At 47.7% G+C, this 15,434-nt stretch overlaps 1 protein-coding gene across 1 annotated transcript; it reads right to left on the reverse strand.

The window, feature by feature from the left end:
- Positions 1-238: 238 nt before the first annotated feature.
- LOC124170840 (vitellogenin-A1-like) lies at positions 239-15,340 on the reverse strand. Its single transcript, XM_046549833.1, has 23 exons — positions 15,265-15,340; positions 9,198-9,221; positions 8,940-9,085; positions 8,715-8,852; positions 7,751-7,918; positions 7,431-7,667; positions 6,227-7,347; positions 5,973-6,141; positions 5,279-5,889; positions 4,931-5,147; positions 4,562-4,847; positions 4,233-4,485; positions 3,849-4,143; positions 3,531-3,762; positions 3,223-3,438; positions 2,968-3,131; positions 2,739-2,885; positions 2,484-2,654; positions 2,095-2,392; positions 1,816-2,006; positions 1,465-1,737; positions 939-1,385; positions 239-469 (listed from the first exon to the last, which is right to left on the reverse strand). The coding sequence occupies exons 1-23, from the start codon at positions 15,293-15,295 to the stop codon at positions 326-328; spliced, it is 5,979 nt and encodes a 1,992-aa protein (XP_046405789.1). The 5' UTR covers positions 15,296-15,340; the 3' UTR covers positions 239-325.
- Between the last annotated feature and the right edge of the window lie 94 nt (positions 15,341-15,434).

Below are 15,434 nucleotides of genomic sequence, written 5' to 3' on the forward strand. Positions count from 1 at the left end.
GAACACGAATATGTACCGTGTAACAACTCAACTTGTGCGAATGCATGGACGGAGAATAGAACTTGTTCTAATTTGGTTCTTGCATTCAAACATGCTGCGTTCCGGCCCACAAAAATCATTCACGCAAAAAGACATTAACTTGACAGTGTTAATGTATCGTGGAAACAAGCCTTCAGAAGTTTTTGTACCAAAAGAGACAAGGAAAATCGGCAAAGAGGAAGAATAAAAATGCCTTAAATATGCTTCACATGGTTTATTTATCGACAAAATTCTGAGTTTCCTTAAACGCATTATCAAATTTAAATTGTAGAGATTTCGATCAGATTCAGTTGGAGGTGCAGCCCTGAGGAACGCTGATTTTGATGGTCTTGCTCACTTCCTTGCGGCTGAAGTCGGGGTTGGCTCCCTTCTTCACCATTTCGACGAAGTGGCGACTGGCAGAAGAGTTGGCAACGCAGTGGAAGTCAACCTGAAAGCAAGGAAACGCGGTTAGTTATGGAGACTAAATGGCAACGGATTAAAGGTAGTCATTCAATTACTGTCTGCAATAGTACTTCAATGTTTCCATCGAAGCGATTCAAAGAGTTTGACAAACACGAAACTGATCGAATGATAATGATAAAGGTAACCAGATAAATTATGTTGTAATTATTCCATGCCACAAGACGGAGTAGAGAACCCATTCCATAAATAGCGTTAAAAAAAAAAACTAAAAAAATACATATCATTGAGCCCGCAGAAAGGAAGAGAAAACTCCGCGAATACTCCAAAAAACAAGCATTCAAATGGCGAAGTGATTTCATCAATGAATTATTCCGGCAAGATGACATCCTTCACGATGTCCTCCTCCTCCTTCACGATGACATCCTAACGACGCAACGCTCGCCAAGAAAATATTAATGCATCCGTCGATATAAACTGAAAAAAGATAAACTTACGCTCTTCTCGACCTTTCCGGTGGCACGGCAGTTATTGGCACAGGTTGGCTGAGGTCGCATGGAGAAGCAAGTCTGGCTTCCCTGCTCGATGATCTTGGTGCGGTGCTGGGTGCAGCCGGAGTTGGAGCTGGAACTGGAGGACTTTCCAGACTGGGAGTTGGAGGAGCGGCTGGATTTGGAGGAGCGGGATGAGTATCCGCTGTTGGCATCCTCTTCGGTGATCACGTCGTGAGGAGTGAAGGTCTGGTTAAAGCAAGGTGCCGAGGCAGCGCGGCGCTGCCACTCCTTGGCTTCTCCCTGGCAGGTCTGGTCGGGGACGGCCCAGGAAGCGGCGAACATCTTGGGCTGTTCCAGAATGCAGCTCTTGGGAGAAGTGAAGTCGGTGGCGGGTTCACTGTCGTAGGTTCCGCAGAGACCAAGGACATCACCGCGGTAAGTGCTGCCGGCCTACGAGAGAAGATGGGGGTGAGTGAGATGGCAAAAGACGGAAACGGACTGATAGTGGAGTGGGGGCAGCGGGTCGTACCTCGAGCCAAGCGGCCTCTCCGTTGTACATGATGGCGATCTCGTGCTGGGGGGCCTCGAAGATGACGGCGCCACTGGGCAGAGCGTACCAGAAAGCGAGCATTTCACCGTCAGAGTCGGTGACGTTGTTGATCTTACGGTACGAGACGCTGCGCTGCTTCTGGTTGAAGTACACGACTCCGTCGGCGTCTCCGCTCTCGGAAGACTTCTTGGAGCTGGAGGATCCGGAGGGCTTGAGGTCGAAGACGTCGTCACCAAGGATAACCTTGACTTCCTGCAAGGGAAATGAGGAGAGTTAGGCACTGTTGTGGTATCACATGGAAGGAGCACCTAACGACCGAGTTCCACGAACCTTCTCGTGAGAGCTGGCATCGCGGACGAGAACGGTAACTTCGGCGGTGAGGTCGTCGTTGCTGCTGGAGCTGGAAGAGTCATCGTCTTCGGGCTGAGAGGTCATCATGACGTGCCAGCATTTTCCAAGGTGGATGGGGTAGGTCTTGTTGTCGAAGGTGGAGACGGAGTCACGGTCCAAGCCGCAAGAGGCTGTGGGGAGAGTGAGGAGGTAAGTGAGCGCGTGGTGTCTGAGTTGAGCGATCGCTTGGAATGTGAGAAATTTCGTTCCTCAACTTACCGGTCCACTGGGCGTGGAGGGCGTAGGTAAGGAAACGATCGGCAGCGTTCCAGCTGGGGTGCTGGACGGCCAGAGGACGGGCCCATTGGCCTACGCGCACGAGGTCGAAGTCGGCTTCGAAGGATGGGGCGGTGAGGGAAACGTTGGCGGCCTTCAAGTCAGGCTCGAAGTCGATGTCGACGGTGATCTTGCCTTCCTTGTTGTGGACATTAATGGTGTTCTCGTCGAGGTATGGGTAGCCGAGGTACCTGGCCACGGAGTAGGCCTTGTAAGTGAAGTTCTTGAAAGCGGCGGGAAGCTGTGGAGAGAGAGGTGGAGATGGTTGTAGCGATTCATTTCGGTGGTGGTGGGATACCAAGTGTGGCGCGCGATGAAGCGAGACGACATACCTTCTCGTACTGGATGTTGACGCTGTAGGAGTCGAGGAAGTTGGCCCTGGCGGTGATGTTGCGGCAAGCGGGTTGGAGGTAGCTTCCGGACTGCATGAGGGACATGCATTTCTGTGCCATGGGACTGCGGCGGATGTATTCCTTCCTCTCCTGGCTCTGTTCGCCCTTAGCCTGCGAAAGAGGATGGTTTAAAATTGGACACCAGGACATTCAAAGGAGGCTACGCATTTGGGAATGGGCGACGTCGTCGCTTACCGAGATACTGATTTGAGCGGCTCCGGATCCGCACTTCTCGCCGAAGCTGATCTCAGAGCTGGCGTAGGAGGTAGGGTTGGCTCTGAGAGCCTTGGCAATGTTCATGAGTGGAACGTTGGGGTAAACTCCCTTAGCGGCAGCACACACCTGTGGAAGGAGAGATCAATGAGTGAGATCGATAACGAAAGAAAGAGGTGACGGAATTAAATCTAAAGGAAGGTAAGGTTACCTCGTAAGGCTTGGAGTTTCCGTAAGTGGGAGACTTGTAGAAATAGAAGAGAGCACGGCTGGTTTCGTCAACTTCGCTGGAAGCATAGGCGGCGGTGGCCACGTAGGCGATGTTCTTGTTGCCGTTGAATTCGACGGCAAGGTCGAGAACGGAAGCGGAGGCGTCTGCGATGGGGACGAAAGAGGGCAAACGATTAGGAGACGGTAAAATTTAAATGGCATGTAGGAGAGGAGATAGGAAAGGTTCACCACTTACTTTTAATGCCGGAAGAAGCCCTCCTGAGGAACTCCTGCTGTCTCTTTTCGCTGACGGGTTTGGAGGTGGATGGGTTGGCCATGGAGCTGCTGCTGGATCCGGCGCTCTTGCCGCTGTTGGACTTGCCGCTGTGGGCGCGGCTCTCGTTGGATGCGGAGTCGGATTCGTCGGAGTCGGACCATGAGTGGGATGACTGGGAGTCATCGGAGTTGTCATCTACAGGTAAGACGGATGGCATTTAGTGATGAGGCGATGGTATGGCATGGAAGAAGGGAATGGCTTGGGGTGAAGCTTAATTGATAGCGTACCGTAGGAGGCGGTGAAGGTGACGGATTTGGTGTTGCTCCTCTGGGGGTCGAAAACGACGTTGATGTTGTTGTACTTGATGGTCCTCTCGGCCCATGGGTAAAGGATGAGGGACATGGCGTCGTGGCGCTGAGCCTTTTCGTAGAGGTATTGGTAGTCGAGGTACTTCTGCTCCGTGGCGTATTTAACGCGGAAGGCGAAACCGGTGCTGTCCTTGCCGACGGTGGTTTCCATCTGTGATGATGAGATAAGGGTGGAATTGGAATCTTGCGGAATTGGGCAAGCGTGCGCAAGGCGTTTTTGAATCACCCGTATCTCACCTGCATGGGCTCACGGACGTGGATGGGCTTGAAGTTGCTTCCTTGGCTGACGGGAGTGAGGTCAAGGATGTTGTGCTTGGCGGTGTAGGGGATGGTGCTGTAGTGGAAGATCTGTGCCTCGCGGTTGTTGTAGAGGGGCTGCAGGGTGACGGAGGCCTCGGAGTTCTCGGCATCGAGGTCGAAAGTGGCTTTGATGGGCACATTGACCTGGATGTTCTTCTGAACACCGGCAATGTAGCGGGTGTGGGTCAGAGGAGCCACGAAGCTGATCTTGGCAGTCATGCGAGTAGAGTACCTGTGGGCGAAGGAAATTTAGTGTCCCGTCACGTACACACGTAAGTATGGGTAGTGAGAAATGGAGAGTTCGTCATCTGGAGAGCTTACACGAATTGGAGACTGGCGGTGGAGTTGATGGTTTCGGGAACCCTGATGGAGTCGCGGGATCCACTGGCCATGTCAGGGTGGGACTTGGCTTGAACTTCTCCCCTGAGGGAAATGTAAGTGGGCTTCTTGATGGAGTAGACGAAGGGAAGACCGGTTTCGGTGGGGAAGGCCAGGGTCAAGGCGAACTGGTTGTACAGCTTGTTGTAGTTGAACTTGTGGCCGGAGCGGAGGGCGGAGGCGGCGGATTTGAGCACTGCAAAGAAAAGGCGAATGAAAAGAAGCCAGGTCGCTCGAACGTGATCGGAGGGGAGGAGAGGAAGCCGACTTACGGGCTGGCAGGTTTTCGATGGTGGTGTTATCGAAGGTGAAGAATCTGCTAGTTCCCATGTAGCGAACGAGGAGGTTTCCTTCCACCTGCTCGTCGTCAGAGGGCTCGATGTTCAGCATCTCGGCAATCTTCTCCGTGGTGAAGGGGCTGTGGCTTCCACTTCCGCTGCCAGAAGACTTCTTTCCGGACTTGCTGCCGTGCTTTCCGCTGTTGGAGGAGTCGGAGTCCTCGAATTGGTCGCTGACGGCGTCGACGAGGTCGTTGAAGCTGGAGGTCATCATGGCGAGCTGAAAGAAGCGAAGACCGTCGGTCACAACGAGCCTATGCGAAATCCCGAAATTCGACGCGAGTCATCGCAAGCTGTACTCACTGCCATGTTTTGTGATTTCCATCCTCCCACGTTGTAGCGGGTGGAAATGAAGGCGCTGGATGGGAGAAGTCCGTCGGAGCTTCCGATCCAACTGAGCTCACGCCTGTAGGCGAGACCCATCTCCTTGACCATGTAGCTCTGGAGGTACTGACGGGAGTAATGGATTCCGAGAGGCTTGGGGTTGAGCAGGTTGGCGGCGGCCTTGGCGTTCATCTTGCTGCAATCGTAAAGGAATGGTTGAGGTTACAAATGCGGTCGTCGATGGCCAAGTGCTAATATTGCCTTTTCAAAGAAGCTTGAGTGGGAAAGCCAGAAATTGAATGTATATTTTCTATACGCTAGACTTACAATTCGTGGTGGTGAGGTCCCTGGAGGGCGGCGGCGGACTGGATCGCAGACTTGACGACGGCGGTGACTTGGAGGCTAGGGTCCCTGTTGGTGAATTCAGCCATCCTCTGGAGCATGAAGGCGGGAGGAGCAGTCCTCATGAGGACGAGAACGGCGGCACAACGCACCTCATGGCTTTCTCCGAGGTTCTGGTAGACGTTGAAGAGGACGCGGCGGGCGACCTGAGGGAACACCTTGGCGAGCTTGTTCAGAGAGGTGACCATGAGAGTCCTCTGGAAGGTGGACATGGGTTCCTTGCCTTCGAGGTAGGGCTCGAACACGCTGAGGATCTTGGGGTGGCCGAGATTTCCAAGAGCGCGGATGTAAACCTGGATCTTGTGGCTGTCTCCGTCCTTGACGGCGGCGCGCAGGTGCTTAGCCATGTAGGGGATGTATTCCTCAGCGACGGCCTTGGGGTTGATGGGAGAGAGACGTCCGAAGGCGTGGACGGGGTAGAGATTGTGAGCCGTGACGTTGTTGACCTGAGCCTTGCGGGCGAGGTTGGCGAAGGAAAGGATGGCGGTAGAGTTGAGAAGGGGCTGCTTGGTGACTTCGGGGCTCGTGGCCAGGGCCTGTAAAGTAATGAGCGAACGTGAGTCCACAGCAAACGGAAACGCAAGGAATCGAAATTTTTCTACTTGAAAGCGAAACTCACGAAGAGCGCCTTGAGGAACTCAGCGGTTGGGGTCCTGGCACTGGCGGCAAGGGTGGCGAAGATCTCGGCGGCCTCCTCCGTGGCGATCTTTCTGGACTTGATCAAATCCTTGATGGTGGTGAGGCAGGGGCCAGTACCGGCGGCGGCGAGGGCATCGCGGAGAACGGTCCTGAAGCGAGTAATAAGGGATAGCGTGAGATGGGTGAAGGAAAGGGTTTTCGAATCGCCACCGGGAGTGAGCGTCGGATTCTTACCAGGGGTTTTCTCCGGAAGACTTGATGGGAGCGTAGATCTGAGAGACGGCCTTCTGCAGCTGCTCGGCATTCATGGTGCGCACGAGGCGAACGACGATGGCGAACTTGGAGAGGGTGGACTTCTGAGGAATGGTGCTGGGGTGCTGGAGCTCGGAAGCGATTTGAGAGCACAGTTTCTTGACGGCGGAGACGGGTTCGATGTCCTTGGAAGTGGGGATAGCGTTTCCTTCATAGCCGATGAAGTAAGGCAGGAGTGGGATCTTGGGAGCCTTGTTCATTCCGGGCTTGGGGTTGTGCTCTTCACTGGAGCTGGAGCTGGAGCTGGAGCTGCTGGAAGCACTGCTGACGCTTCCGGATTCGCTGCTGGAGCTGCTGGAACTGCTGGAGCTGTCGGAGCAGTTACTGTCGGAGTCATTGCTTTCGGAGCTAGAACTTTCACTGTCAGAGCTGCTGCTTCCGCTACTGCAGCTGCTGCTGCTGCTACTGCTGCTGCTGCTGCTGCTGTTGCTTTCGCTGCTGTTGCTGCTGCTGCTGTCGTTGCTGCTGTTCTGGCTTTCGCTGCTACTCTCGCTGCTGCTGCTATCTTCGCCGTTGCTCACGCTGTCGGAGCTGTCGTTCTCGCTGCTGCTACTGCTGCTTCCGCTGCTGGCGTTCTTGTTCTTCTGCTGGGGTGCGGAGCGACGAAATCGCTTGGGGATCTGGCGCTTGTGTCCGGGCCTCTCGACGCTTTCGCTGCTGTCGCTGCTGCTACTTCCGCTCTCCTGGCTGTTGCTCTGGCTGTCGGAGCTGTCGTTTTCGCTGCTGGAGCTGGACTGAGACTCGCTTTCGGAGGATTTGTTTCCCTTGGCGGGGCTCTTAGCGGAGCTGCTGCTGCGCTCGGAGGGGAAGGGATCGTTGTAGTCGTAGACGAGGTCCTTGACGCGCTGGGGGTTGGGCACGGATGGCGGGGAGCCAGAGCTGGACCGCCTGGAGATCAGGGTGACGTTCATGCGGCTGACCACCATACCTTTCTGGGCGTTGTAGAGGGCGGGGCTGAGGATGACCTTGTTGACGGTGACGGAAGACTGGATGGTGTATTCCTTGAGGGATCCGGAAATGACGATCCTGCTGACGCCGGAACGCTGTGAAGAGATGATAGCGTTAAGACTGCGTGGTTCGTGGCACGGCGCGTTGGAGGCCTACTCGTCCACGCGCGTCTACTTACGGAGAAGAAGTGTCCCATTTCGTTGTCGGCGGGCTCCCAGTCGGTGAGTCCGGTGATTCCGTAGTGGTAGGCCACTCTCTTGTCGCAGTTGCTGAAGTTCTTGGTCTTGGCGATGTCCATAAGGATGCCATCTCCACGGAGCTCGGGCATGGGGGCGAGTTCCGGGTTCACTTGGGTGGCGTACATCGGCAGGGGCGAAATGTCGTACATGACCTCGCACTTGCCGGTGACGGTGTCCTGGAGGAATAAAATCACGGTGTTAAACTCATCTCGAGTGCTTCGTGCTCGTGACGTTTTACCTCACGAGTCGGGCGGCTTACCTCCATGGCGCGGAAAACGCTCTCGCTGGGCCTCTTGGGAGCCTGACTGCCACGATGCCATTTGATCTCGTTTTCACCGTGGGTGTCAACCTGCAGTTGACTCACGACGCTCTTGATGAGGTTCACCTCTGGGTTGGAGAGGTCCTTGCTCACGACCAGCTCATCCACCTGCGGGAGGGAGGACCTGGTTAGCTATTGCCTCGTCTTGCAGCCGGTGGAAGGATGGTTTTGCGTAGCCAAATTTTTCGCGCAATTAATCTAAATTCACAATAAATTAGGCGAAGAATGTTTCCAATTTTTAAAAAGGTTTATCTCTTGGTGGATAATTTTATTCTCGCTACTCTTTTAAATAGAACTGTATTGAATTTCATCCCATTATCCGTAATTAGAACTTATAAATTTTGAAGCTAAAAATTGCGCCGCTACATCACCAAAATATTTCCATGCTAACGTATTTAATATCCATACTCATTTCGCGTTCCATGAATCACGCGGTACAAATCACATTTTCGCAAAATTCATAGCCTTTTGATGGAAAATTGTTTTCATCACTCGCCTTTATCCTTCAATTGTAATGTAAAGAAAATTTGTTCTGAAGATGAGGGTCATCATGTCCGTCAGGAGAAAACCATTCTGCGTTAAATGGAGTAATTTATCTATCCTCGTTAATTCGATCAAAAATGCGTTCTTATCGTCCAAATAACAACAAGGGGTTTTGCTAAAAAGTAATTTTTCCTTTCAGATTGAACAGATGAGATGATGATAAGTTTTTCAAACAATTGTCGAGGCCAGTATAATGGTACTGCGTCCGAGTACCTGCGATTAATATTTTATTAACAGAACGGAAAATGGCCCGTAGTGAAACCGATAGGTATGTTTAACTTCGAGTCAAATGTAATTTTATTTTCGTATCACCGTTCGCTTTTACTTGCGGGCACGATTGGAGGTTTTCAAAAGTACTTACAACTCCGTTCTTGAACTTAATCTGGAACGGCTTGCTGGAGAGCGGGAGCGACTTGTAGTTGAGCTCCTTCTCCGGGATCCTGGAAGCCCATCCTCCGGGAAGGGACGCTTGCACCGGAGAGAACTGGGCGTCGGAGATCTGTGGGCAGAGACGAGTGTATGTTGAGATGGGAGTCAATGGCGGAAGGTCTAAAAGAGGGTCGGGTCACTGGTCGGCCCTACTCACCCTGGCAAGGACGGCGTTGGAACTCTGAGGCTGGAGGGTGAGGGTGGCTCGGCTCACCACGCCAACATACTTGTCGGCCACTTGGTGGAGGGCGGCGAGAGTCCTGCCCTTGATCTGGTACTTGTATTCGTAACCAGGTTTCCAGGCTGCAATAAGATTAATCGGCGGTTAGTACTCCGAATTTAAGGTTTGTACTTTGCAAAGCTTAGCCTCACACGAAACGTCGAGGGTGACGGTAAAGTAAATAGTCATACTCACCATTTTCGGCCGTAGCCAGCCCAACTGGAAAGGAAAAGAAATGTTCGTGTTAGTTTTGATTCGTTCCAAATTCGGTAGTATAGTGAATTTTATCATTCAACTTTCTAATGTGAAAGTTTTTCTTTCCGAATATGGTTTCGCTATTTTCATCATATTTTGTATGTTACTTCAATGGTAATTCCACGTATACTTGGTTATATAGGATGTTTCTACCGAATACAACTCCGACGTAATATTTAGCTGCTATTTCTGTAAATGTATTTGTATGCAAGGAGGATACCTTTAGTTCTCTCGAAATGCTATCCAACAATATTTGTTGAATCAATGTTTGACGCTTATTTTTGCCTTTTTCATTCCCTCAAAATGTTTGTCTTGACTGCAAAATTTCTGTTTCACGCATTTTCTCTAATTAAATGCTATAGACGTCAGTTGTCCCTGTAAATATTATATCTCTCAATACGTATGTCATTAAAAAATTTGAATCATCAAACATTTTTTGTGTTCCCCATTACATTGTTCTGTTTATTAATCCTTCTATTTATACGTAATCGGACCATAACACATCCCCTTTGAACATTAATTATCAATTACTCGGCAGGGCACTTCTTATATTACAATACAAAGGAAATCACATTCGTGAAACAAGCCAAAAGGAACGAGTGGAATATTCACGCATATTTTATTCTACACGTTTTTAATTCCCTGATTCAGTTCTCGATAAGTTGTGTCCTGAATCCAAATTTCGTAGCCATTATTTAGTAATTTTTCGTGAATTCGTTTTAGTTCATCTAAGCTTAATCACGCCACAGAAGGCGTTGCTAAAACAGCTCCATATAATTACTACACGATTGTCATTCACCGACCAGAAAGGAGCAGTGTACAATAATTGCTGTTATTTTTTCATCTTGATTGGAAATCATTGAAAAGCTAAAGGCTTACTCAGACATGGCTTCATTGGAAATAGTTAATAATGTCTTTCTATCTTTAAGGGGACTGGATACCACGCCAGAAAAGGGCCGTTGCAGCAACCTACCATTTAGGTCGCTAGGGGGCCATTTTTGCATGTAACGAGGAACTGTTTCCACTAAAAAACATAGGATATATGTAGCCTTGGTTTGCATGTCTTCACAGTTGCACACGTAAAAACCAATTAGGAGAAAAAAATTGTAAACTTCCCAAAAAAATCGCCTTTTTCTCGTGAGAATTACTCCGCTCCAAATTGAGACTCAGAGATGATCAAACATTTGAGTCAAGGCTGCGTCTTTCATAATTTCAAATATATATACCGGTAGAGCGTGCATGCAACCAGATTCGCGTTATGTTCTTGAGCGTGATGGATGTTTTGGCCTTTCTACGGCTCAACGTCTATCACAGCGCTGGCGGGGACCTGGCGCTGTCGTCTTCCAGAGAAGGATCCCCCACCTCCACTTCCCCTCTCTTTGGCGGTCTCTCTCCTTCCCCTCTCTCTCCCCCACCACCAATCCCTTGCCTTCCTTCCCCTCACACTGCTCCACTACGTCGGGCGTCATATTCGGAGGAAAAAATATTTTGTTTCGGGAGGCTGGAGAGTTCAAGCATGCTACGAGAGCAAGATACACCTGTGTTTTTCGACGGGTCAGTGTCGAGATTGATTGTGGACAGCAGATTATGGAAAAACCAACTCCTTACCTGAAGTGGAGATATCGTAAGTGTTATCAGCCAAAGAAGAGGAAATATCACCCTCCAAAACCTAAGGAAGCAGGTAATTTCACAATGAAATTCAATTCATTTAGCGTTTAAAAAATGACTCTCTTGTATTAATAGTGTACCAATTATTTAAGCTTCAAGAAAAATAACGAGAATAAAAATTCCCTCCTTTGCCTGAAGCCTTATTACACATTTATTTTGTAGCAGTTGAAACCGGAAGCGTTCATTCCGAAGAATCATCGCCATTGGGTTCCGGAACAGGTGTAGTGGAAGGGTAAATATTGCTGCAAAATAATTACATTAAATCTTATACCTACGATTTAGTTGATAATAGTTCAGAAATATTCAATGGAGCGCTAATTGCTAATTATAATTAACGTGTAAATTACATCACCGTCAGCAAATTCGTTTTCTCAAAATTCGTTTTTTCCCCTCAGGCCATCATCACCTCAGCCTGGATGCAGCAATTGCCATGGTGGAGAAATGGACCCTAAGGAACAGGATGAATATCGACGAGCTGAGCAATCAGACGTAGACGATTGCCTTCTCAGAGTTGAGGATCATTTGGAAAAAACGGATAGGTAATTGCAATAAGACTTTGGTGGATTTGTTGATTCGGTTAGGTTGAATTACTCGGAACATAATTTTGAATACGCAAACTCACAGAATTGAAAAACGCATTTTAATGTAGTTCACAATCTCCTATTTTGTACGCCCCTAGTTTAATATATAATGTCACCAACAATCCTGTAGAGTCATACAACTCTTACGTAGCTAATGTGCATAAAATATTTGTTCATTAGAAGCTATATGCATTCATTTTCTTTCAATACTTTAGTTGGAAGTTAATTTTAAAACTTGAATATTTAATATATTTTTATCATAAAATCATTCACGATCAAACAACATCGCTCTCAAGTAATGAAATCCTCTTTATTACAGGTGATGGTGATAGTAGCATAATGCAAAGGCTGTCAAGGGAAATGCCATATGGGCAGCAGTTACCAGTGCAAAAAGTAGAATGCGTCAACCACCTACTTAGAAATTACAGCAGTAGACTGCAAGATATTGCACGACGGCCAAGAAATTCAAAAGGGGCAGTGCCCGTTGGGTACAGGAGAACAATAAACAATAACTTGCAAAGATTGAGGGTAGCTGTGAGTGGGGCAATCTCCTTCAGAGCGAAAATGGCCGGGTCGGAAAGGGTCAAACTCCTACAGAAGGACATAGAGCAAGGGTCGAATCATGTTTTTGGTGACCATAATAAATGTGACAAATATTATTGCAAAGGGCCCAAAGAAGGAGAGGAGAACTTGGTCCCTCATTTCATTAGTTGCGGCATATGGGAGGATATCACCTATGCCAACAGTCTATTATCTCGTCACTCCGCTAGTTTGATATATAACGTGACAAACAATCTTGCGGAGTCCTACAACTCCTATGTAGCTAAGTACGTAGGAGGGAAAAGGTTAAATTTATGTTTAAGGGGGGCCTATGAAACTAGGTGTGCCATTGCATCGGTAGCCTTCAATGTGAAAGATGATGTACATGGCATAATTCATAAAGGACTGACGAGCAAGAGCCCAGGAGAATGCCCAAAAAAATTCTGTTTCCTCCAAAAGGAATAGGGAGTACATAAGAAAGCGACGACTGGAATTCTCTGAAACTTCAACAAAGAAACGTCTGCGAATTGAGGGACCAGACAAACATTATGGGCTTGTTCCTGATGTACGAAGTGACATCGCATTGGCCAGCCAAGATTCCATGAATAATATCCTGTCATCACTAAAAATGGATAAAACCTCAAGGGAAAAGTTGGATAGGGAAACACGAGAGCAAATGCTCAATGCGACGTGGCAGGCGGAAATGTGGAAAAGGTTGACGGCCTCTTTCTTTGGCCGTATTTGCAATTTAAGGCCCACAACATCTCGGGAGAAAGTGGCAGACGATATTTTGTTTCCTTCCTTCAGAGGAAACAAGGCTACAGATTGGGGAAATGCTAACGAAAAATCTGCCATCAGGGAATATGAGTCTTCAATCAAATATAAAGTTTTACCCGCAGGTCTCTTTGTTGATGACAAATTACCTTTTTTGGCTGATAGCCCTGATGGGGTAATATCTGATGGTGAAGGCTTGGTTGAAATCAAGTGCCCCTTTAATTGTAGGTATATTACTCCTGAGGAAGGAGTTAAAAATAAAAGAGCTACCTTCATGGAAGTGAAAGAAGGAAAATATAAGTTACGCAGGAGAAATAGATATTTTTATCAAGTACAGGGACAGCTGGAAATATGGGATAAACAATATTGCGATTTTATTGTGTGGTCTCCTCATGGGATTATAATTGACAGAATTCAAAGGGAAAGCAGTTTTGGGCCACAGCAATGGTGGATAAATTAAAAGAGTTTTACCTGAACTTTATGTTGCCTAAAATATGCCAGAATACACCTGGTTACAATAAATAATTGTACCGGAGTTGATGTTTTTTAATCAATACTTTCCCTCAACTTTTTACCCTTCATTTCTCTTTCCACACCGGCCTCCTGGAGACTAAATATGGTAATATTTTATCCCTGTATATCGCGGTGCGGCCAACAGCAGCCTTCTGCCCCGGCCACTGGTTTTTCCTGGATTATCGCATATATATTATGGCATGGCTGAGTAAGACGCATTTTTCTTTTCTCGACCAATTTTATAAATTAATTAATATTGTAACAAATTTAAGTGCGACTTCCATTAGTGCTTACAATAATTAAATTATTGTAAATTAAATAATTAATAGCTTTCAGCCGCGCGAACCGCATTGTTTATCGAGTCACGCGCGCATCAAAAGTTTCCGGCTTCAGCCTTAAGGCCGTTTTACACGAGGTACGGAATTGCGCAGGTTAGAGCTGCATTAATTTCTAAAATGGCGCGGAATTGCGCGAATGCATGAACGAAATTAAAACAGTGGCTATTTTGCCGTCTCGCATCCACGCATTCTCGCATGTGTTCTAGCAATTCACCGCTTTACACGACGCAATTTTGATTGCGCCTTCGCACGTACGTCAGATTGCGCAATTCCGTGTACCGTGTAAAACGGCCTTTAGATATGGGATTCTTACAGGGTAATGAGATCGCAATACATGAAGTTACTAATTCCACCTCTGAATACCCTTCACCAATTGTGAACCGAGTCGAAATTTTTCGTGCTGCGGCGCGACATTAATTTTCTCCGGGCATTTTCAAACGAGTAAGATAAAAAAATGAGGATATCATGACTCCTCAGCTTCAGTGCCGATTACAGCGCTACAGACTTCAAAGTTAAGAAAAAAATAATTTTGTATGATCCCAGGGGAGTTGAGATTTAATAACTGTGTATGAATTTTTATAAATGTAATCATTAACACGTATATGTATCATAAGAAATAGACTACTTGTAAAAGTTTTCGAATTTTAAGACATACTTTCACCTTTCATACTTGGAGTTGAAGCTTTCGAAATAGAGGTAATTTAGGATTCCTCCCAGCTGTACTAAAAATTATGCTGTCGTTGCCATCATAGGAAAAAATTATAATTGAAGTGCGCAATAAAACGGAGTATTGAAGTAATATAAACGTGGATTTTGTGAAGGATTGCAACAACAAACGGTGGAGAGAAAAATGAAACTGCAATTAACGAAAGTGTTACACGATTTCTCGCGTTCTCGTTTAGATTAATTATATTGTGCAATATTGATTACCGGCGTGGAATAAGTCAAGTCATACGGTCTATTTTATTTTCATATTATAAATTATAAACTGCAATCTTATTTACGATGCATTCATTGAGGTACAGGATGAATAAAAATGGGACACCGTGAAGAAAGCGAGCGGAATTCAATGCGGGAACTATCCAGAGAAAAAGAGACCGACGGAAGGGCTGATCAACTAAAGTAACACAAAAAACACAAAAAGAGTTTTTTGGCCTCAAGAGTTTTTTTGCAACACAAACAACTCCGTGGGGTCTGCATAGGTTATCCGAGATCCCGACCGCCAGCGGACCGAAATCTGACACCGCAGAAGGGGAGTTCAGTCCCTCTCCCCAACCATGAATTTTTCTTCGCTCTCGAGTCCCCCTTCCACCCAGTCAACTTCCCCTCCAATTCAAACGCAGCGGTCGCTTTCGGAACTAAATGCCAACGACCGTTGCAGCGGAGTTCTCCCGAAGTATCCTATCCCCTTAATGCATCCCTCCATCGCGTCCCCAGAATTGGGCGAAAAAGTATAAGTACCAACTCAACTTTGTTTTTTTCATATAAGTTATAATATAAAAAATATTTTAAATTTGAAATCGAAGATAGCAGTAAATGTGTATTTCAATCGGTGAATGTACTTATATATTTAATGTCTGGTTTGGTACTCACCTACGAGGAAGACGATCAGAGGAGACCACATCTTGTCCCGGAGTGACGAACCCGTTCCCTGTGGCCACTTATATACGCTGTCAGTCGTGCGACATCAAATCCTTGCCTCAGCGGAAAGAAAGCGATCATCATCTTGGCCTTTGACACTCGGAGCCACGCGCCGCTCGCCA

This window comes from Ischnura elegans, chromosome X (genome assembly GCF_921293095.1).
Source record: "Ischnura elegans chromosome X, ioIscEleg1.1, whole genome shotgun sequence".
Taxonomy (NCBI): Eukaryota; Metazoa; Arthropoda; class Insecta; order Odonata; family Coenagrionidae; genus Ischnura; species Ischnura elegans.